The sequence below is a fragment of the Aspergillus lucknowensis genome (genome assembly GCF_044049455.1).
Source record: "Aspergillus lucknowensis strain CBS 449.75 chromosome Unknown BJX67scaffold_92, whole genome shotgun sequence".
NCBI classification, from domain to species: Eukaryota; Fungi; Ascomycota; class Eurotiomycetes; order Eurotiales; family Aspergillaceae; genus Aspergillus; species Aspergillus lucknowensis.
In genome coordinates, this window is record NW_027263636.1 from 2,733 (window position 1) to 16,669 (window position 13,937).

Here is a 13,937-nt window from a genome sequence, read left to right on the forward strand (position 1 = left end):
ACGGCCCAATTCCCGTCGTCACAGATGGCCGGCTCAGGAACCCCGCAAAAGTATTGGAACATTGCTGTCAGTGTCCTGCTAAGCGTCACTGTGCCCCGCTGACACGCTGAGAATAGAAGCCACTGGTCACCGAACTCTGCAATCAATGGAATCGCACGAGAACCTCCGCCAGCTGCACGCCCGACATCCTGGTAAGCGCCCGGTCGGATGATGAGCAGGTACTTCGCATACTGATGAGAACTCAAGTGCACGTACCTGCGTGACATGTACCGCACTGCCCTCCCTGCAGAGCCGCCGCTGCCCAAATCATCCAATCCCGCCGAGTATGCGTGGGCCATTGAAGCCCGCCTCAATGGGTATCAGTCGTCTGGGCTTGCTCTCCTGGACTGGAGGGGCATCAAACGGGTCAGAGAAGCAGGGGACGATGATCCGGAACTGCAACTCCTTGCCCGGCCACGCGCAGAAAATGTCGGCGACGGCGACTCGACCAAAAACGACGCCACCCCATCACGCAAGGTTTCGGGATCAAGGACGGGCAACGCACTTCATATTGGGGATGGTGTCAATGTCACTGAAGTCGCGGAGACTGGGAACGAGGAAAGCGCTACGAGAGGCATCTCAACCGCAGCCAACACGGCCAGCGATGGGAGCGGCGATGGGGATGATGGTCGGCGAACAGGAGATTCGGTTTCAGGGACGGGTGAGGCACTCCACGGCGGGGATTGTTTCAATATCAATGAAGTAGTAGAGACTGTGGATGAGGATGGCACCGAGAGAGACATCTCCGCTGCAGCCAACACGACTGGTGATGGAAGTGGTGATGAGGATGATGGCGAAGGGGGCGCAGGTGACTCAGGCGAAAACAGCGACAACGATGATGCAGCAAGTGAGCCAGCCTCAGCCTCTTCTACAGGCGATCTCGTCGGAAGTTGCGAGCGAGCCCGATACCCACCGCTCCAACCGGAGGACGTTGCTGGAGCAGACTTTGACCGGGCGTTGCTCGAACTGGGTGGGAGGCCGGATGCCTTGGTCGACCACAGAGAGTGGGCAGAGGATGAAGGCTCGCCGCAGAGCATCAGCGATGGCTCCAGTCCGATGACTCCTCCGCATCCGCGCTGGCCGGGCAGTGCGTGGGATTCTTTTGGCCTCGATCACCGAGCCGGTTCGGCAAGCCCGCTTTCCGCCGCTCCAGCGCGATCAGGCGAATCAGGGACTATTGGCATTGGCAGCCGCACAACGGATGCTCCAACCGCACAGCGGCTCGATTTTAGTCTAGCCAGCATCACGGACGCTGAGATTGATGCGATAGTCAGCAGCTGGCGTCTACCCGATGATCTGGCGCAGGCCACAGGGGATCCGGTTGCCGCATTTCCGCCCACCCTTCCACCGTCAAGATCCCACGCGCCAGACCCAAGTCCGGCAGAAACCGAGTCCGTCGCAAAAGAGCCCCTCACTCGCCAGCAATCTGTCGGCTCTTTGTCTCCATCGCACGGGAGGGAGAAGGCAGCGGCGCGATGGTCCGACTTCACGGGTCGGTCAGGCCCGGTCGATCTCACCGCCACGTGGGAGCAGCTGTCCGCCATGCCCCTAGCTAAGGAGTCAATGGGTTGGGCCGAGGCGGACCGGCTGATGCAGATGGTGTTCAACATCGCGTCGCCCGCCGCCCTGGTCGGAGTCAAGCACCTGCTGCACCACATGCGCACGGAACAGGTCAGCCGCCCCCGCACGGCCGCGTGCGGCCTCGCGGCAGCCTTCGCCGCTGGAGACTGGCACGCCACCAACGAGCACGCGTCGCGCGTCGGCCTGGCGCTTGCCTCATGGTTCCTCCACGCCCACCGCCAGCAGCTGCAACAGAGCGGCCACCCTGATCCTGTAGGTCAGACGGTCCAAGAGATCTGTTCGCAGCTCCGTGACAGCGACACGGACCCGCGACGAATCAGGGAGAAGGTCCTGAAGTGGACCAAGCGTGCGTGGGCATGGAACCAGTTGGTGCAGGTCGCAGGCTCGGCCAACGTCCTCTGCTTCCTCCCGCAGGGCGTGGGCTACTTTTCCGGACAGGAGGGTTCATGCATGACTCATTACCGCGACCTCACCAGGGATCACTTCACGGCGATGGAGTTTGTCTTCCAGCAGTATCGGGTGCCATTCTTCCGGTCGGTGCCGGCGAACTTCTTTGAGGTTTTCCTTTACCATCAGGTGCCGCCGCATCGGTTTGCGATCGAGGACTGGACGGACTACGACATCCTCCAGGAGCCGTTGGATTCGGTGCGATTCGATCAAGCTTTTCGGCCCATCGTAGACTGAAGCCGACTTCTCTAGACTGCACATAAAAGCTCTCTGTACTCTCGATATTCATTGTATTTAAATATAGAAGAATGCTCATGCGTTCCCCACAACTTGGTCATCCGACGGCCCAAGAGAAACCATTAGGAATATATGAGGACTTCGCAGCTCAGCTCCTGCGGCCCACGGTCCATGCTCAGGAATGAGACCATCCGTTAGTTTTCGAAAGCCCTATCCTCCAGCGTTGAATGGTGACAGGTAGCGATGCGCCTGACTCCCTGCGATCCGTGGCTCCTCAGCGCCCCACGGCAGGCGCACGATTCTTTCCAATTGTGTCGCCGTCGTCTAGATGCTGCGTCAGCGGGGTAGTCCGACAAACTGAGAACCCGGTTCCATCGAGGTCTATATAACGACCACCATCCCCCAGCCGGCTGCGGGCGGGACGTTGGGTTGGACCGTGGGAAAACCGCTGACATCCACCATGGCATACACGGGTACCTTGCTTGCGGTCCTTCTTCTCGCGGGGAAGCCAGACTTAACCCTCAGGTAATGTGGCCCCAGCGCGCGAGAGCGTTATCCAGCTAACGGACTTGCATAGCTGTGTCCTACCAACCCCGCAGGCTACGACCGAGGCTGCCACTCGGGGCCCGTTGTCTCCCGGCCCGCTGGTCTCCGAGACGGATACCAGGACGATTTGGGTGACGTTGACACTTGGTGACACTGGTGGCTCAGGGGTCAACACATCATCGACAACGACAGCCCGTCCGACCATCACCGTAACCACTGTGGTGACGGCCGATGCACCGGTCGAGTTGGCCAATTCTTCAGAACCTGGGTCTAAACCCGCGCCGGCGTCCACGCGCCCCCTCCACGACCCAGGATTGGAGTCCGCTGCGTCCCCCACAGCCGGTGGCCCATTGTCGATGCAGGATGGTAACTCTCCGCGTGAGACGTCTCTGCCGTCGTTGAGCCGGACGGCCTCACAAGCCCCTCGCCCATCGGCGGGCGCTGCATCCACGGCAACTCCCGACGCCGTCCTGACCGACGGCACGGCCGCCGTTCGGCTGTTCGTCGTCGACGTGGGGTTCCCTTCCCCTAAAGATCGGACCGCGCCGACCGACCAGCTCTTTCACCCGCCGTCGCTTGATGTCCAGCCAGGGGACAGTGTTCTGTTCCGCCTCCACGGACCGTATGCGCTCTACCTTTCGAGGCAGGACGACCCGTGCCAAGCACCGCGATTGAGCCAGAATACTGTTTCCCCAGGCCAAGATGTTTCGTCGTATCAGTTCTCCGTCCAGTCGAGGGAGACCGTATGGTTTTCCGCGAGCTTGGTCGATCAACCCCGGGACTGCAACAACCACACTGTGTTTGTCCTGAACTCTAATGAGTAGAAGTCTTTCACTGAGCAAGTACAGGCACTCTGGATATGGGAGACTTGGGCAGGGTACGATATTCTGGATCCCAGCCTGGCAGCAGACTGGCCCATGTAGCGTAGATCAGGAGTAGATAGTTTGAAAAGAAGTGTCTTGACACTGGACGCTGAATGCGATTGCTCGCTAGGCAGGGTACCTCTAGTGCGCACAATAACTGAATAGTTCTGCCACTTTGGTCAATACCTATACCTACTGGTACCATGTCCTGGCACGAACTGACGGTCGTCGCTGCGCGGTCGTGTCATCCGATCTTGCATCCGTATAGAATGAGAGATATCTAACACTAGATGGGAGCTTTCGGGAGGTACTTACGGGCGGGCTAAGTGTGCGGCAGGCCTTGAACGTTCTCATGCCGTTTTTCCACGGTGGCTGTGTAAGTTTTACAGTACTCAGCGTGCAGCACTTCTTATAGTATACCTCGATCAACATTGCGTGATGGATGGAAGAGAGTCTCTTCTCGAAACAAGCAACACGCCAGCAGTCAAAGGCTCTCTAAAACTCAAGAGGATTCTCTCGTAGAATAGATTCGATGTAGAAATGCCCGTGGAGTTGCTCCTAGACCTTCTCATGTGGTAGAGATGGCTAATCTTCTTCTTTAATCTGCAGAATCAACCCCTCCTTGACCTGGTGGAATGAACTGGGTAACAGAGTTCATTAAACGACATCCTGACCTTGAAACTTACTTCGGTCGACGATATAATTACTAGCGAGAAAAATGCGAAGATCTGAAGCTTATAAAGGCGTATTTTTATGGGTTGCAGCAGGTCCAATTGCAGTACGGAATCCTTGATGAAGATATCTATAATTTTGATGAAACCGGCTTCGCTATGGGACTTATAGCAACTACTAAGGTAGTTAACGGAGCTGAGATACCTGGAAACCCTTATCTAATTTAGCCTGGAAGTGGCTAATAGGTGACAACAATTGAGGGTATCAATTTAATGGGGTCGTCGGTTCCTTCATGCGTCATTTTCAAAGGAAAGATCTATGTGGAACGATGGTTCGAAGAGCTTGCTTTACCAACAGACTGGAGGATTGAAATAAGTCCTGCTGTAATAGGTAGATTACTGTACAGATAAGATAGGCCCTTTACAGGACCCCGCCGTCTGAGATACGACTCTCATGTCGCGCCCCTTCCAGAGCGCAGCATTGATTTAAATGGACGGCACGGAACTTCTGTAGAAACTTGCACACCTTTCATCCCGGCATTCGAATATCATGGGAAAATTCCGCCAAATTCTTATGCGTGAGATACGTACTGTAGAATTTTTCGATTACTTGAAATAGGCTAACCGCGGAGCTAGCTTGGAAGAAGAAAGCACGTAAAGAGTACCGCACTAAGCGAGATCCACCGTTCATTCTTAAAGTCTCACCGGGGCTTCCACAGTCATGGTTGGATAAGAGAATCTTCACCCCAAAGTGGGAGTTAAGGTCCGATTGGGAGATGCTCCCGGGACGGTCGTGTTATATTAACACATTGAACCGCGAGGAAGAGTACACCGGAGCCGAGCTAGCAAAGATAAGAGGTCGAGACTATAAGCTACGTGGGAATGGAAAATACGTGTATCATCCGAATATGGATGGCAAGGCTTTATATTAAAGACCAAGCAGGAGTTTTCGTTTCCAGCTTGTGTTTGTGGGAAGGTTGACCGCACATCGGTAGGAAGAAAACCGGTACTGGATGCAGCAACTCGTCATTGATGGCAGTGTGCGGCTCAGCCGTCAAGCTCAGCATCGATCGAGTTTCGAGAATAGTAATCGAGAAGCGGCGACATATGCAACGGTCTTCTACTGCAGTGGATTGACACCAAGATACAGTGAAATGCGACTTCTGCTTCCCACTCTCAGACATTCAGATCCGTTTCTGAACCCTAATGTTCCAAAATACACTAGTCCTGTTTTGTGTTAGTCCATAACGTCCTTCGTTTTCAGACCGAATATTACAATACCAAACCGTTTATATGATTAGGTGAGCTGTAATATGACAGCAGTCAAATTAACGTATTTCCCGACCGAGTTGGCCACCCCCATCAATTTCGATCACGTGTTCAACGCGTTGAACTTCAAACCACCACCATGCCACGAAAACCGCCTCTATTAAATCAAAAATTGGTGGGGCAGGAGGTCAGGATTCAACTCGCAATATCCGCTTTAAAAAAATAACGAAATTCGCGATATTCGTCCAGCAGCAACTCTTTTTAAAGTTAATCGAGCAACCCTTCAAAACAGGCTGAATGGTCGACCTTTTTGATTAGAACTCCGCGCAAATAGCCACAGGCTTTCTCAAACTCAGGAAGACTATCTAGTTGACTGGATAGTATCTAGAGATAAGCATGGAGTTCCTCCACGGCCAGCGCAGGTGCAGGAAATGGCCAATCTTATTCTGCAAGCAGATACATCAACTACACAGTCACCTATAGGAAAGAACTGGGTCACAAGTCTTATTCAACGCCGTGAAGAAGTCCAAACTCGATACGCAAGGAAATACAATTATAATCGGGCAAAATGCGAGGATCCGAAGGTCTTAGGAAGGTGGTTTGAACATCTGCAGCTCAACCTTCTGAAGCGCCAAGACGCGCCCCACCAAAGTGTTCTAATTGTGGTATTCAGGGCCATAATAGAACTAGATGTCCTGCTCCTTTAGTTACCTAATTTTAATCTATATCGGTGTTGGTTGGTGGTTGAGAATCGCTTCAAGTTCTAAAAGCGCGATAGAAGTCGGTGGGGGTGGCCAACTCGGTCGGGAAATACGTTACGCAGCCGAACCACCATGACGTCACCCGATCCAGACGGGTTTTACATCAACCAACCGGGTCCTAAGAGACACGCCGCGACAAGTTCCTACATTTTGAAGTTTAGAATAAGGCAAGCAAAGTTAATTAAAAAGCATTTGCATATCAAATTACCTAATCAACTTCTTGTAAGTCATGAGCCCCCAGCGCTGGTGAACTGCTCCGAGAAGCTGTAAGAAGGGGATGGCTTTCAAGAAACTGTTTTATTGGAGTAGCTGACCGTCCGTGACTCTGGTGCCAGGCAATGCGTTTTTCATCTTCATCAGCAGGCCTAGTGATCACCACCGCCGGGGAACACCCTACTTGGATTTCTTCAGGGAGTCGATCACTTTCTGCTTGAACAGGAGCTTGGGCCTGTTTGTCGGAGTGTAAATTGACCCTTTCCTTCCAGTCGCTGAGAGAGCGGGAGGAGGATGTGGTGTGGGGGTGAGAAGGTCCCAACATTTTGGTTCGAAGCTGAACACATTTTTCCATCAAAGTTATGGCTTTGTGAATTCTTTGTTGGGAATACCAAATATAGGCCAAATTGTTCATGCTGGTCAGAGTGTCAGGATGCTCAGGCCCCAGCACCTGTTTCCGGATCTCCATTACCTGCACCCCCAGCTCTTCTGCCTCTTTCCATCGTCCTTGATTCTGGTATGTTGATGCGAGGTTGCTCATGCTGGTCAGAGTGTCAGGATGCTCAGGCCCCAGCACCTGTTTCCAAGTCTCCATTACCTGCACCCCTAGCCCTTCTGCCTCCTTCCATCGTCCTTGATTCCAGTATGTTGATGCGAGGTTGTTCATGCTGGTCAAAGTATCAGGGTGCTCTGGCCCCAGCACCTGTTTTCGGGTCTCCATTACGTGCACCTGCAGCTCGTCTGCTTTCTTCCACTGTCCTTGATCCTGGTATGTTGATGCAAGATTATGCATGCTAGCCAGAGTATGGGGATGCTCTGGCCCCAGCACCTGCTTCGAGGTCTCCATCACCTGCACTTGCAGCTCTTCTGCTTCCTTCCACCGTCCTTGATTCTGGTATGTTGATGCAAGCTGATTTATGGTGATTAGAGTATGAGGATGCTCCAGCCCTAGCACCTGCTTCACAGTCTCCATCACCTGCACTTGCAGCTTTTCTGCTTCCTTCCACTGTCCTTGATTCTGGTATATTAATGCAAGATTATGCATGCTACCCAGAGTATGAGAATGCTCTGGCCCCAGCACCTGCTTCGAGGTCTCCAAAACCTGCACCAGCAGCTTTTCTGCTTCCTTCCACCGTCCTTGATTCTGGTATGTTGATGCAAGCTGATTTATGGTGATCAGAGTATCGGGATGCTCTGGCCCCAGCACCTGTTTTTGGATCTCCATCACCTGCACTTGCAGCTCTTCTGCTTCCTTCCACCGTCCCTGATGGTCGTAGGTCAACGCCAAGTCAGTCATTCCAGTCAGTGTGGATGGATCAAGATTAGTATTATCTTTTCTCAGCATGTTCATAATGTCCTCAAATAGCACAACTGCTTCGTTGTATCTTCCATCTGTCCGAAGACATTTCCCAATATTCTGAATCAATTTTATGTAATTTTCTCGCACATCTCGGAAATCTCTTTCACCAACTAGCGCAAGGGCATGCGGTAGATAATCTCTCCAAATCTTTCGGTTCGTGTGGTCATCATCCGGGAACGTACGGCTGAAGTGGTCGGCGGTTTCTTGTATGCGCAGGCTCAATTGCTGCTGTTTTCTTAGCCAGTTCCGAGTTGAGAGGTAGACCAGTCGATGGAGAGTTAGAGCACAGTCTTGAACTTGCTCACTAACAAACGAGAAAGCCTTGAGAAGGCCAATTGCATCAATTCTTTTCTTTTTTGAGCCGGCTTCAGGAAGTAAAGACTGTGGAATATTCCGTGGATTGATGCAGGCCATGAATGATAGATAATCAGCTGCTAGTGGATTTAGTTGCTGAATCTGCTTGAAGGAGATCAACCAGGTAGTAGCTACTGGATTCTGGATATCCTTATATCGCCCGTTATCTCCAAAGTCTTCACTGAGTAACTCTACTACATCAGACTCTTGTTCTTGCAAGAGGACGGAGTAGTCAGAGAGCTGAATATTATTGGAGTTGATATATGCTGCTGCCTGGGTTATTGCCAGCGGGAGAAACACCAGCTGTTCAAGAAGAGCAATAGCTGCGTCTCTGTTCTTGAGCAGCTCTTTTCCGATTAGTGCCTTTTCTAACATCTTCACGCCAGCCTCTGTATCTGGCTCGGAGACATCAATCACAAAAGGTGACGCCAGCTTCACCGCCAGCTTTCGATTGCGAGTGGTGAAGAGAATACGGCCTTGCTCGCTCTGAGGAACAAAGTCTGCAGGTCCTCCAGCCCACATCTCCATCTCATCCGCGTTGTCAAACACGAGAAGCCACTTCCCGGCACCACCTTGATAAAGATAAGTCTTCACACGCTCTTTTGCCTCGGCTGGCTTCACTCCTTGTATTCCAATAGTCTGTGCGATACTGAGGTAGGCTCGTTCAACAGCGGCGTAGCTTGTACAAGGGATCCAGAATATTGACCAGTGAGAGTCTCTTGCGCGCATGCGATAGGCCAATTCAAGTGCAATCTGGGTTTTCCCCACCCCACCGAGTCCACAGATGGCAATCTTTGGTGGTCCATTGTTTTGCTCGACTAATCCTTCGATCCTAGCAATCTCTTCTTCTCGACCCACAAATCCCAAGTTCCTCTGAAAGGGGACCATCCAATAGTGATGGTTCTTCAGATATTCTCGCTCATGAAGCGGGATCAGAGTGAGCAGAGCTTTTGCATAGGCAGCTGCCGCGAATGCCGCATATCCTTGCCACTCTTTGTGTTTATGTGAGTCGCAATAGTCACAGATGCCTCGTATGACAAGTGACGGGATCTCATCCATCAGTCCAGCAGCCTCCATCTCGAAACAGTGAACTTCAAGGCTTTGAGCAATTGAATCACGTGTTCTGGAATCTTTCATCACTTGATCTCCGGAAGCGATCAAGCCATAATAAATATGTGGCTCCTGACTTGTCCGTTCAGGGCGCTCCACTAGGTGGCCCTCATCACATGCCGAGCAATCGAGCCTATTGCTCTTGTGATTGTATGTTGATCGAAATAACTGGTCCTTTGATGGTCGTGGAAACTGACTTCGAACATCTTCCTTCCGCAGGACGTCAGACATGATCTTGCCGAGTAACTTTTGCCCCAATATACTCTCACTCTCCATCTGAGCAATCGCCTTGAGTAATACAGGAGGAGGTTTGTTGAGCGATCCAGTACGATGAAAATGTCCGTTGTGAAGGGTCTTGCCATAGTCATACTGAATAACACCACTTTGGCTGTTGGCTGGCTTGCTAACCACAATATCACCCAGTCGTATATCAAAATTCTCCCGCGGAACCCCCCCTCCGATGCCAACCATTAATCCAAATCGAACGCGACAATAGGTAGACCTCAGGTGGGACACCGCAGTGGCAGCAGATATTGTCCCATAGACACCGGCAGGGAGACAAACCACCACCACATTATGACTGCTTGCACTGCCAAGAGTATAGATATTATGGTCGGATTCAGGTTGAGGAAGGGCAGGATGGACCTCATCTAGGATTGCTTTTGCAGCAGCCAATTCGAGTGGCAAGGCACAGATCCACGCGACTGTATAGGAATCGTGCGTCAGTGTCATTTTTCCCTGAGTCGCAAAATAACAGTGAAGGTTATCAGCTAGACAGAGAAAGATCCAGAACTATGGTTCTAAATCAAAGACGCAAGGCATGAAACGCGAGACACGAGGTGTCATCAAATTCAGGAGATGGGGATGTAACAAGACATTGAGGGGTAGGCCAACTCACAGTCACAAGGCTGTCACAACTGCAGACCAATCATCAGCTCAACGATAAATGTCGTAGAAAGAAAACGAATAAAGTCGTCTCGAATCAGCACTCCATAGGAGTTTAAACTGGGAAACACGCCCCAAAGCAAGCCGCCAACTTGTAAACAGCATCTTGACATTTTGAAGTTGATCCAAATCACTGCAGTCTGCTGGGATTGTTGGTTCGGGCGGATGCGCTATGGCTTGGCACCCCATCGAATTGACCGAGGCCGCTGCCTTGCTCTCAAATTGAGGCCTGAGGCATTAATTAACTAAATAGGTTAGATTAGATTATCGTGTTTGATATGTTTGCACGTATACGTAAGCTGTGAGGGGTCGTTCTTAAGTCTCCATGGCTCATGATGTCTTCACTCATCCACCAAAATGGGGCGGCATCTGGAGCCCTGGCAGCGTGCAAAGATCATTCATACAGTATGATAAATAGCGGGAAATTTACTCCAGCCCAGATAGCAAAGAGTGCGAGATGTCATAGACGATCTGTGTCAACCATCCGGAAGAACCTACGATTGTTTGGCACAGCCGGAACTCCTCCTGTCCACATCAGCTGTCCGTCAACTGTCACCCCGTATATGACTGAAGTCCTCTGTGATCACCTCAGTAAGCAGCCTGGGCTCTATCTTGAAGAGATGGTTGCCTTTCTGCGAGACCAATTTGATGCTCCAGTCTCGAAATACAGTGTTCAACGTTCCCTTGCCCGCAAGGGATGGACCAAGAAGCAGATGCAACGGAAAGCACAGGAACAGAACCCTCGTCTGCGAGCTTTCTATCAGCACAAGCTCTCTAAATTTCACTCCTACCAGCTGGTCTTTGTCGATGAGTCCGGATGTGATAAACGGGTAGGGTATAGGCGCACGGGCTGGGCCCCGCTTGGGGTCACGCCGGTCCAAGTATCTAAATTTCACCGGGGCCAACGCTACCATATATTGCCGGCATATGCCCAAGATGGTATTATACTGTCTCGTGTTTATAGCAGTTCAACCAATGCTGCTCTTTTTGAAGATTTCCTGGAACAGCTTCTTCGACATTGTGGGAGATTCCCAGCGCCGAAATCCGTACTGGTTATGGATAATGCTTCCTTCCACCGCTCGCAGCGAGTCGAACAGCTGTGCTCCAACGCAGGCGTTAAACTATTGTACTTGCCACCCTACTCACCGGATTTCAACCCTATTGAGGAATATTTTGCCGAGCTGAAGGCTTATATTAAGAAGGTTTGGCCGGCATTTGAAAAGAACCCCGAGCAGGGCTTTCGTGCCTTCCTTCGGGAATGCGTTTATGATGTTGGTGACAGATAAGATACCCGGTGTGGGGGCGTCCCATCAGCCGAACGGCTGAGGCTGTGAGGCATCATCGTAACCGAAGCTATCATCCGCCATTTCCCGGAGGCTGCAGGAGACCTAAGATTAGAGGCATCAGATATCAGCCACTCAGGCGCCGAGCAAAACGAGGCAAGCCATGGTAAGAAATAGGGGTGGAGATCGTGTAACCAGGTCCAGTACCAGTATCGAAGAGTTTATTGATCCTGCTTGACTCCCAGCAAACTCACGCAGCTCCAGAAATGCCGTGTCTCTTAGCAGTGACCAACTGTGAGCTGAAAGACAACTTGTTGACAAGCTGCCAAATTGGCAGACACTTATTGTTTGTTGAGTTTGTATCGAATCTTCCAGACTAGAAAGTTCCATTCTGAAACAATTCTGAAGTTCTAGACTCTTTGTCTCACCCGATACCGATACCATTTACCCTGTACGAGTTTGGTACACAACGGTTCTTTACAATGCCACGTGCCTATGAGGCGCTAGTACTAATTTGGCTTAGTGCCCGCATTTGACTAGGGTTGGAAAACGAATGAACATGTATTTTGATTGGGAACCTGATGGCGCATCGCACTGTAGAAGACGAGGTAAAGCAAGCTCGCTTTATAGTTAGTTTCTCACTCTTAGCTGCGTCATGTATACTGTACCTGTGGTAAAGAAGGTTTTCTGTCTCTAAATCTCCTATGTAGCTAATTCTCCAAGGTGGATTCAGTCACTTTATATTCTCCCCCCGATACATGTGCCGCGGTCCTAGAGAGAAGTCTAATATCTGAATACATACATCCCTACTTCCATCAAGGCAGTGTATACATACGGTAATTAACAAGGCATAGAATACTACAACCTAAGGGTCCATATTAGGATAATTATAGCTATTAATCCTGTTATAAAGTCTAGCAAGTATCGTGATAATCCAGCCCCGTTAGAAAGTATCATCAGGTTCGAGATAGAGGGTGCAGGGGTCTGGGACAATATTTCATATATTATTATTAAAAGGGTGCGTAAGTATATAGATATCTACAAGAACAAAACATAGCAAGCCTACGTAGACAAGCGGATTAAAAAGCTATATAAACAACACCGAGTACTTCATTTCAGCCTTGATAGATTGTGAGGATGTTGTACCTCGCTTTTCACAATTACATATATATATGAAACCTAGAAATTTTAAAGGCTTTAGTAACTCTAGCTCTAGGTACTACTAGATACAGGACAGCGGATGTGATGCCCAAGTGCATCAATTCTCTCGTGTTGTAATTTCGGTTTCAAGCGTTGCAATGATTTGGGGAGGAGTGCCTTCGAGTCCAGGGATGCACTTGATATCCTCCCGACTGGAGGCTCACCATCACAGGTTTTAGCATTGGAATACAGGGAGTGAGAATCGAAAGGAACAAGACTACCTCCATGCTCAAGATAGCCTTTACTGAATACACGAATGGGCTACCGCTGATTGCCGCGGCGTGGCTTCGGAAAATCAGCTCAAAAATGATACCAACGATGATTCTATACGTGTTAACGGAACTGCAATTGGTAGTCGAAGAAGGGACTTACAGCCCTCGCGTCCCAAAGCAAGCGACCGCGGCAGCCTTTTTGCTTCCGTCCATTTGAAGCCGATAAATAATAATCATTGGATAGAGGATCAAGAGGACCTCCGTAGAGATATTGGTTGCAGCATAAAAATTCCACCAAGCAGACGGCAAACCGGTAAGCGCATGCGGTGCAAGGAAACGGGAGATTATGGTACAACTTACTATATCGATACACTTATCAGGATTCAGAACCCATGGCTGGGGCATCCTACATTGGAATACGACAACAGCCAGAGACAACATAGCCCAGATGAGGATGATGGCAGATATGATCAAGTCAAATTGACAAACTGCAGCTCGGAGGAGAAAGATGAAAATAGCAGTACTGAGCTTGGAGAATGATAGAGTACAGATCATGAGCAGATCTCTGGCGTAAACGAGCTAGACCAGATGTTATCGCTATGTCCGGAACGGTTGGGTGAGGATCTTACCTTTTGGATCAAAGTAATATGATCAGGAAGAGCAAAGCTCGAGTTTCCATACCCATGACTTGCCGCAACTGACCCACATACGGTGTGGGCAACGTAGCATGCCTATTGACAGGGTTCGCCAAATTAACGGACTGCAGAAGCGAGAGACGAAACATACTAGGGAACCAACGATCGCGAAGTCGTCCAGGCTCAATGCGGACTTGATTCGGTATTTCAT

General features: G+C 50.6%; 4 protein-coding genes across 4 annotated transcripts; 2 read left to right on the forward strand and 2 right to left on the reverse strand.

Moving 5' to 3' along the window:
- Positions 1-24: 24 nt before the first annotated feature.
- Positions 25-2,304, forward strand: BJX67DRAFT_386450 (uncharacterized protein; the record flags this gene model as incomplete). Its single annotated transcript, XM_071034067.1, has 3 exons — positions 25-66; positions 117-191; positions 247-2,304. The coding sequence occupies 3 exons, from the start codon at positions 25-27 to the stop codon at positions 2,302-2,304; spliced, it is 2,175 nt and encodes a 724-aa protein (XP_070880514.1).
- A 97-nt stretch (positions 2,305-2,401) lies between these two features.
- BJX67DRAFT_335111 (uncharacterized protein) lies at positions 2,402-2,856 on the reverse strand. Its single transcript, XM_071027579.1, has one exon. The coding sequence runs from the start codon at positions 2,769-2,771 to the stop codon at positions 2,499-2,501; it is 273 nt and encodes a 90-aa protein (XP_070880515.1). The 5' UTR covers positions 2,772-2,856; the 3' UTR covers positions 2,402-2,498.
- Positions 2,857-3,065: 209 nt separating this feature from the next.
- Positions 3,066-4,149, forward strand: BJX67DRAFT_368334 (uncharacterized protein). The gene has a single exon (XM_071030624.1). It carries the CDS (start codon positions 3,207-3,209, stop codon positions 3,672-3,674), a length of 468 nt encoding a protein of 155 aa, XP_070880516.1. The 5' UTR covers positions 3,066-3,206; the 3' UTR covers positions 3,675-4,149.
- Positions 4,150-6,491: 2,342 nt separating this feature from the next.
- BJX67DRAFT_335154 (violaceus kinesin) lies at positions 6,492-10,511 on the reverse strand. Its single transcript, XM_071027580.1, has 3 exons — positions 10,350-10,511; positions 10,097-10,155; positions 6,492-10,040 (listed from the first exon to the last, which is right to left on the reverse strand). Exons 2-3 carry the CDS (start codon positions 10,099-10,101, stop codon positions 6,623-6,625), a joined length of 3,423 nt encoding a protein of 1,140 aa, XP_070880517.1. The 5' UTR covers positions 10,102-10,155; positions 10,350-10,511; the 3' UTR covers positions 6,492-6,622.
- Positions 10,512-13,937: the final 3,426 nt, after the last annotated feature.

Excerpts from the sequence above, each read along its gene's own strand:
- BJX67DRAFT_335111 (XM_071027579.1), bottom strand. The coding sequence starts at position 2,771 with ATGCCATGGTGGATGTCAGCGGTTTTCCCACGGTCCAACCCAACGTCC.
- BJX67DRAFT_368334 (XM_071030624.1), top strand. The coding sequence starts at position 3,207 with ATGCAGGATGGTAACTCTCCGCGTGAGACGTCTCTGCCGTCGTTGAGC.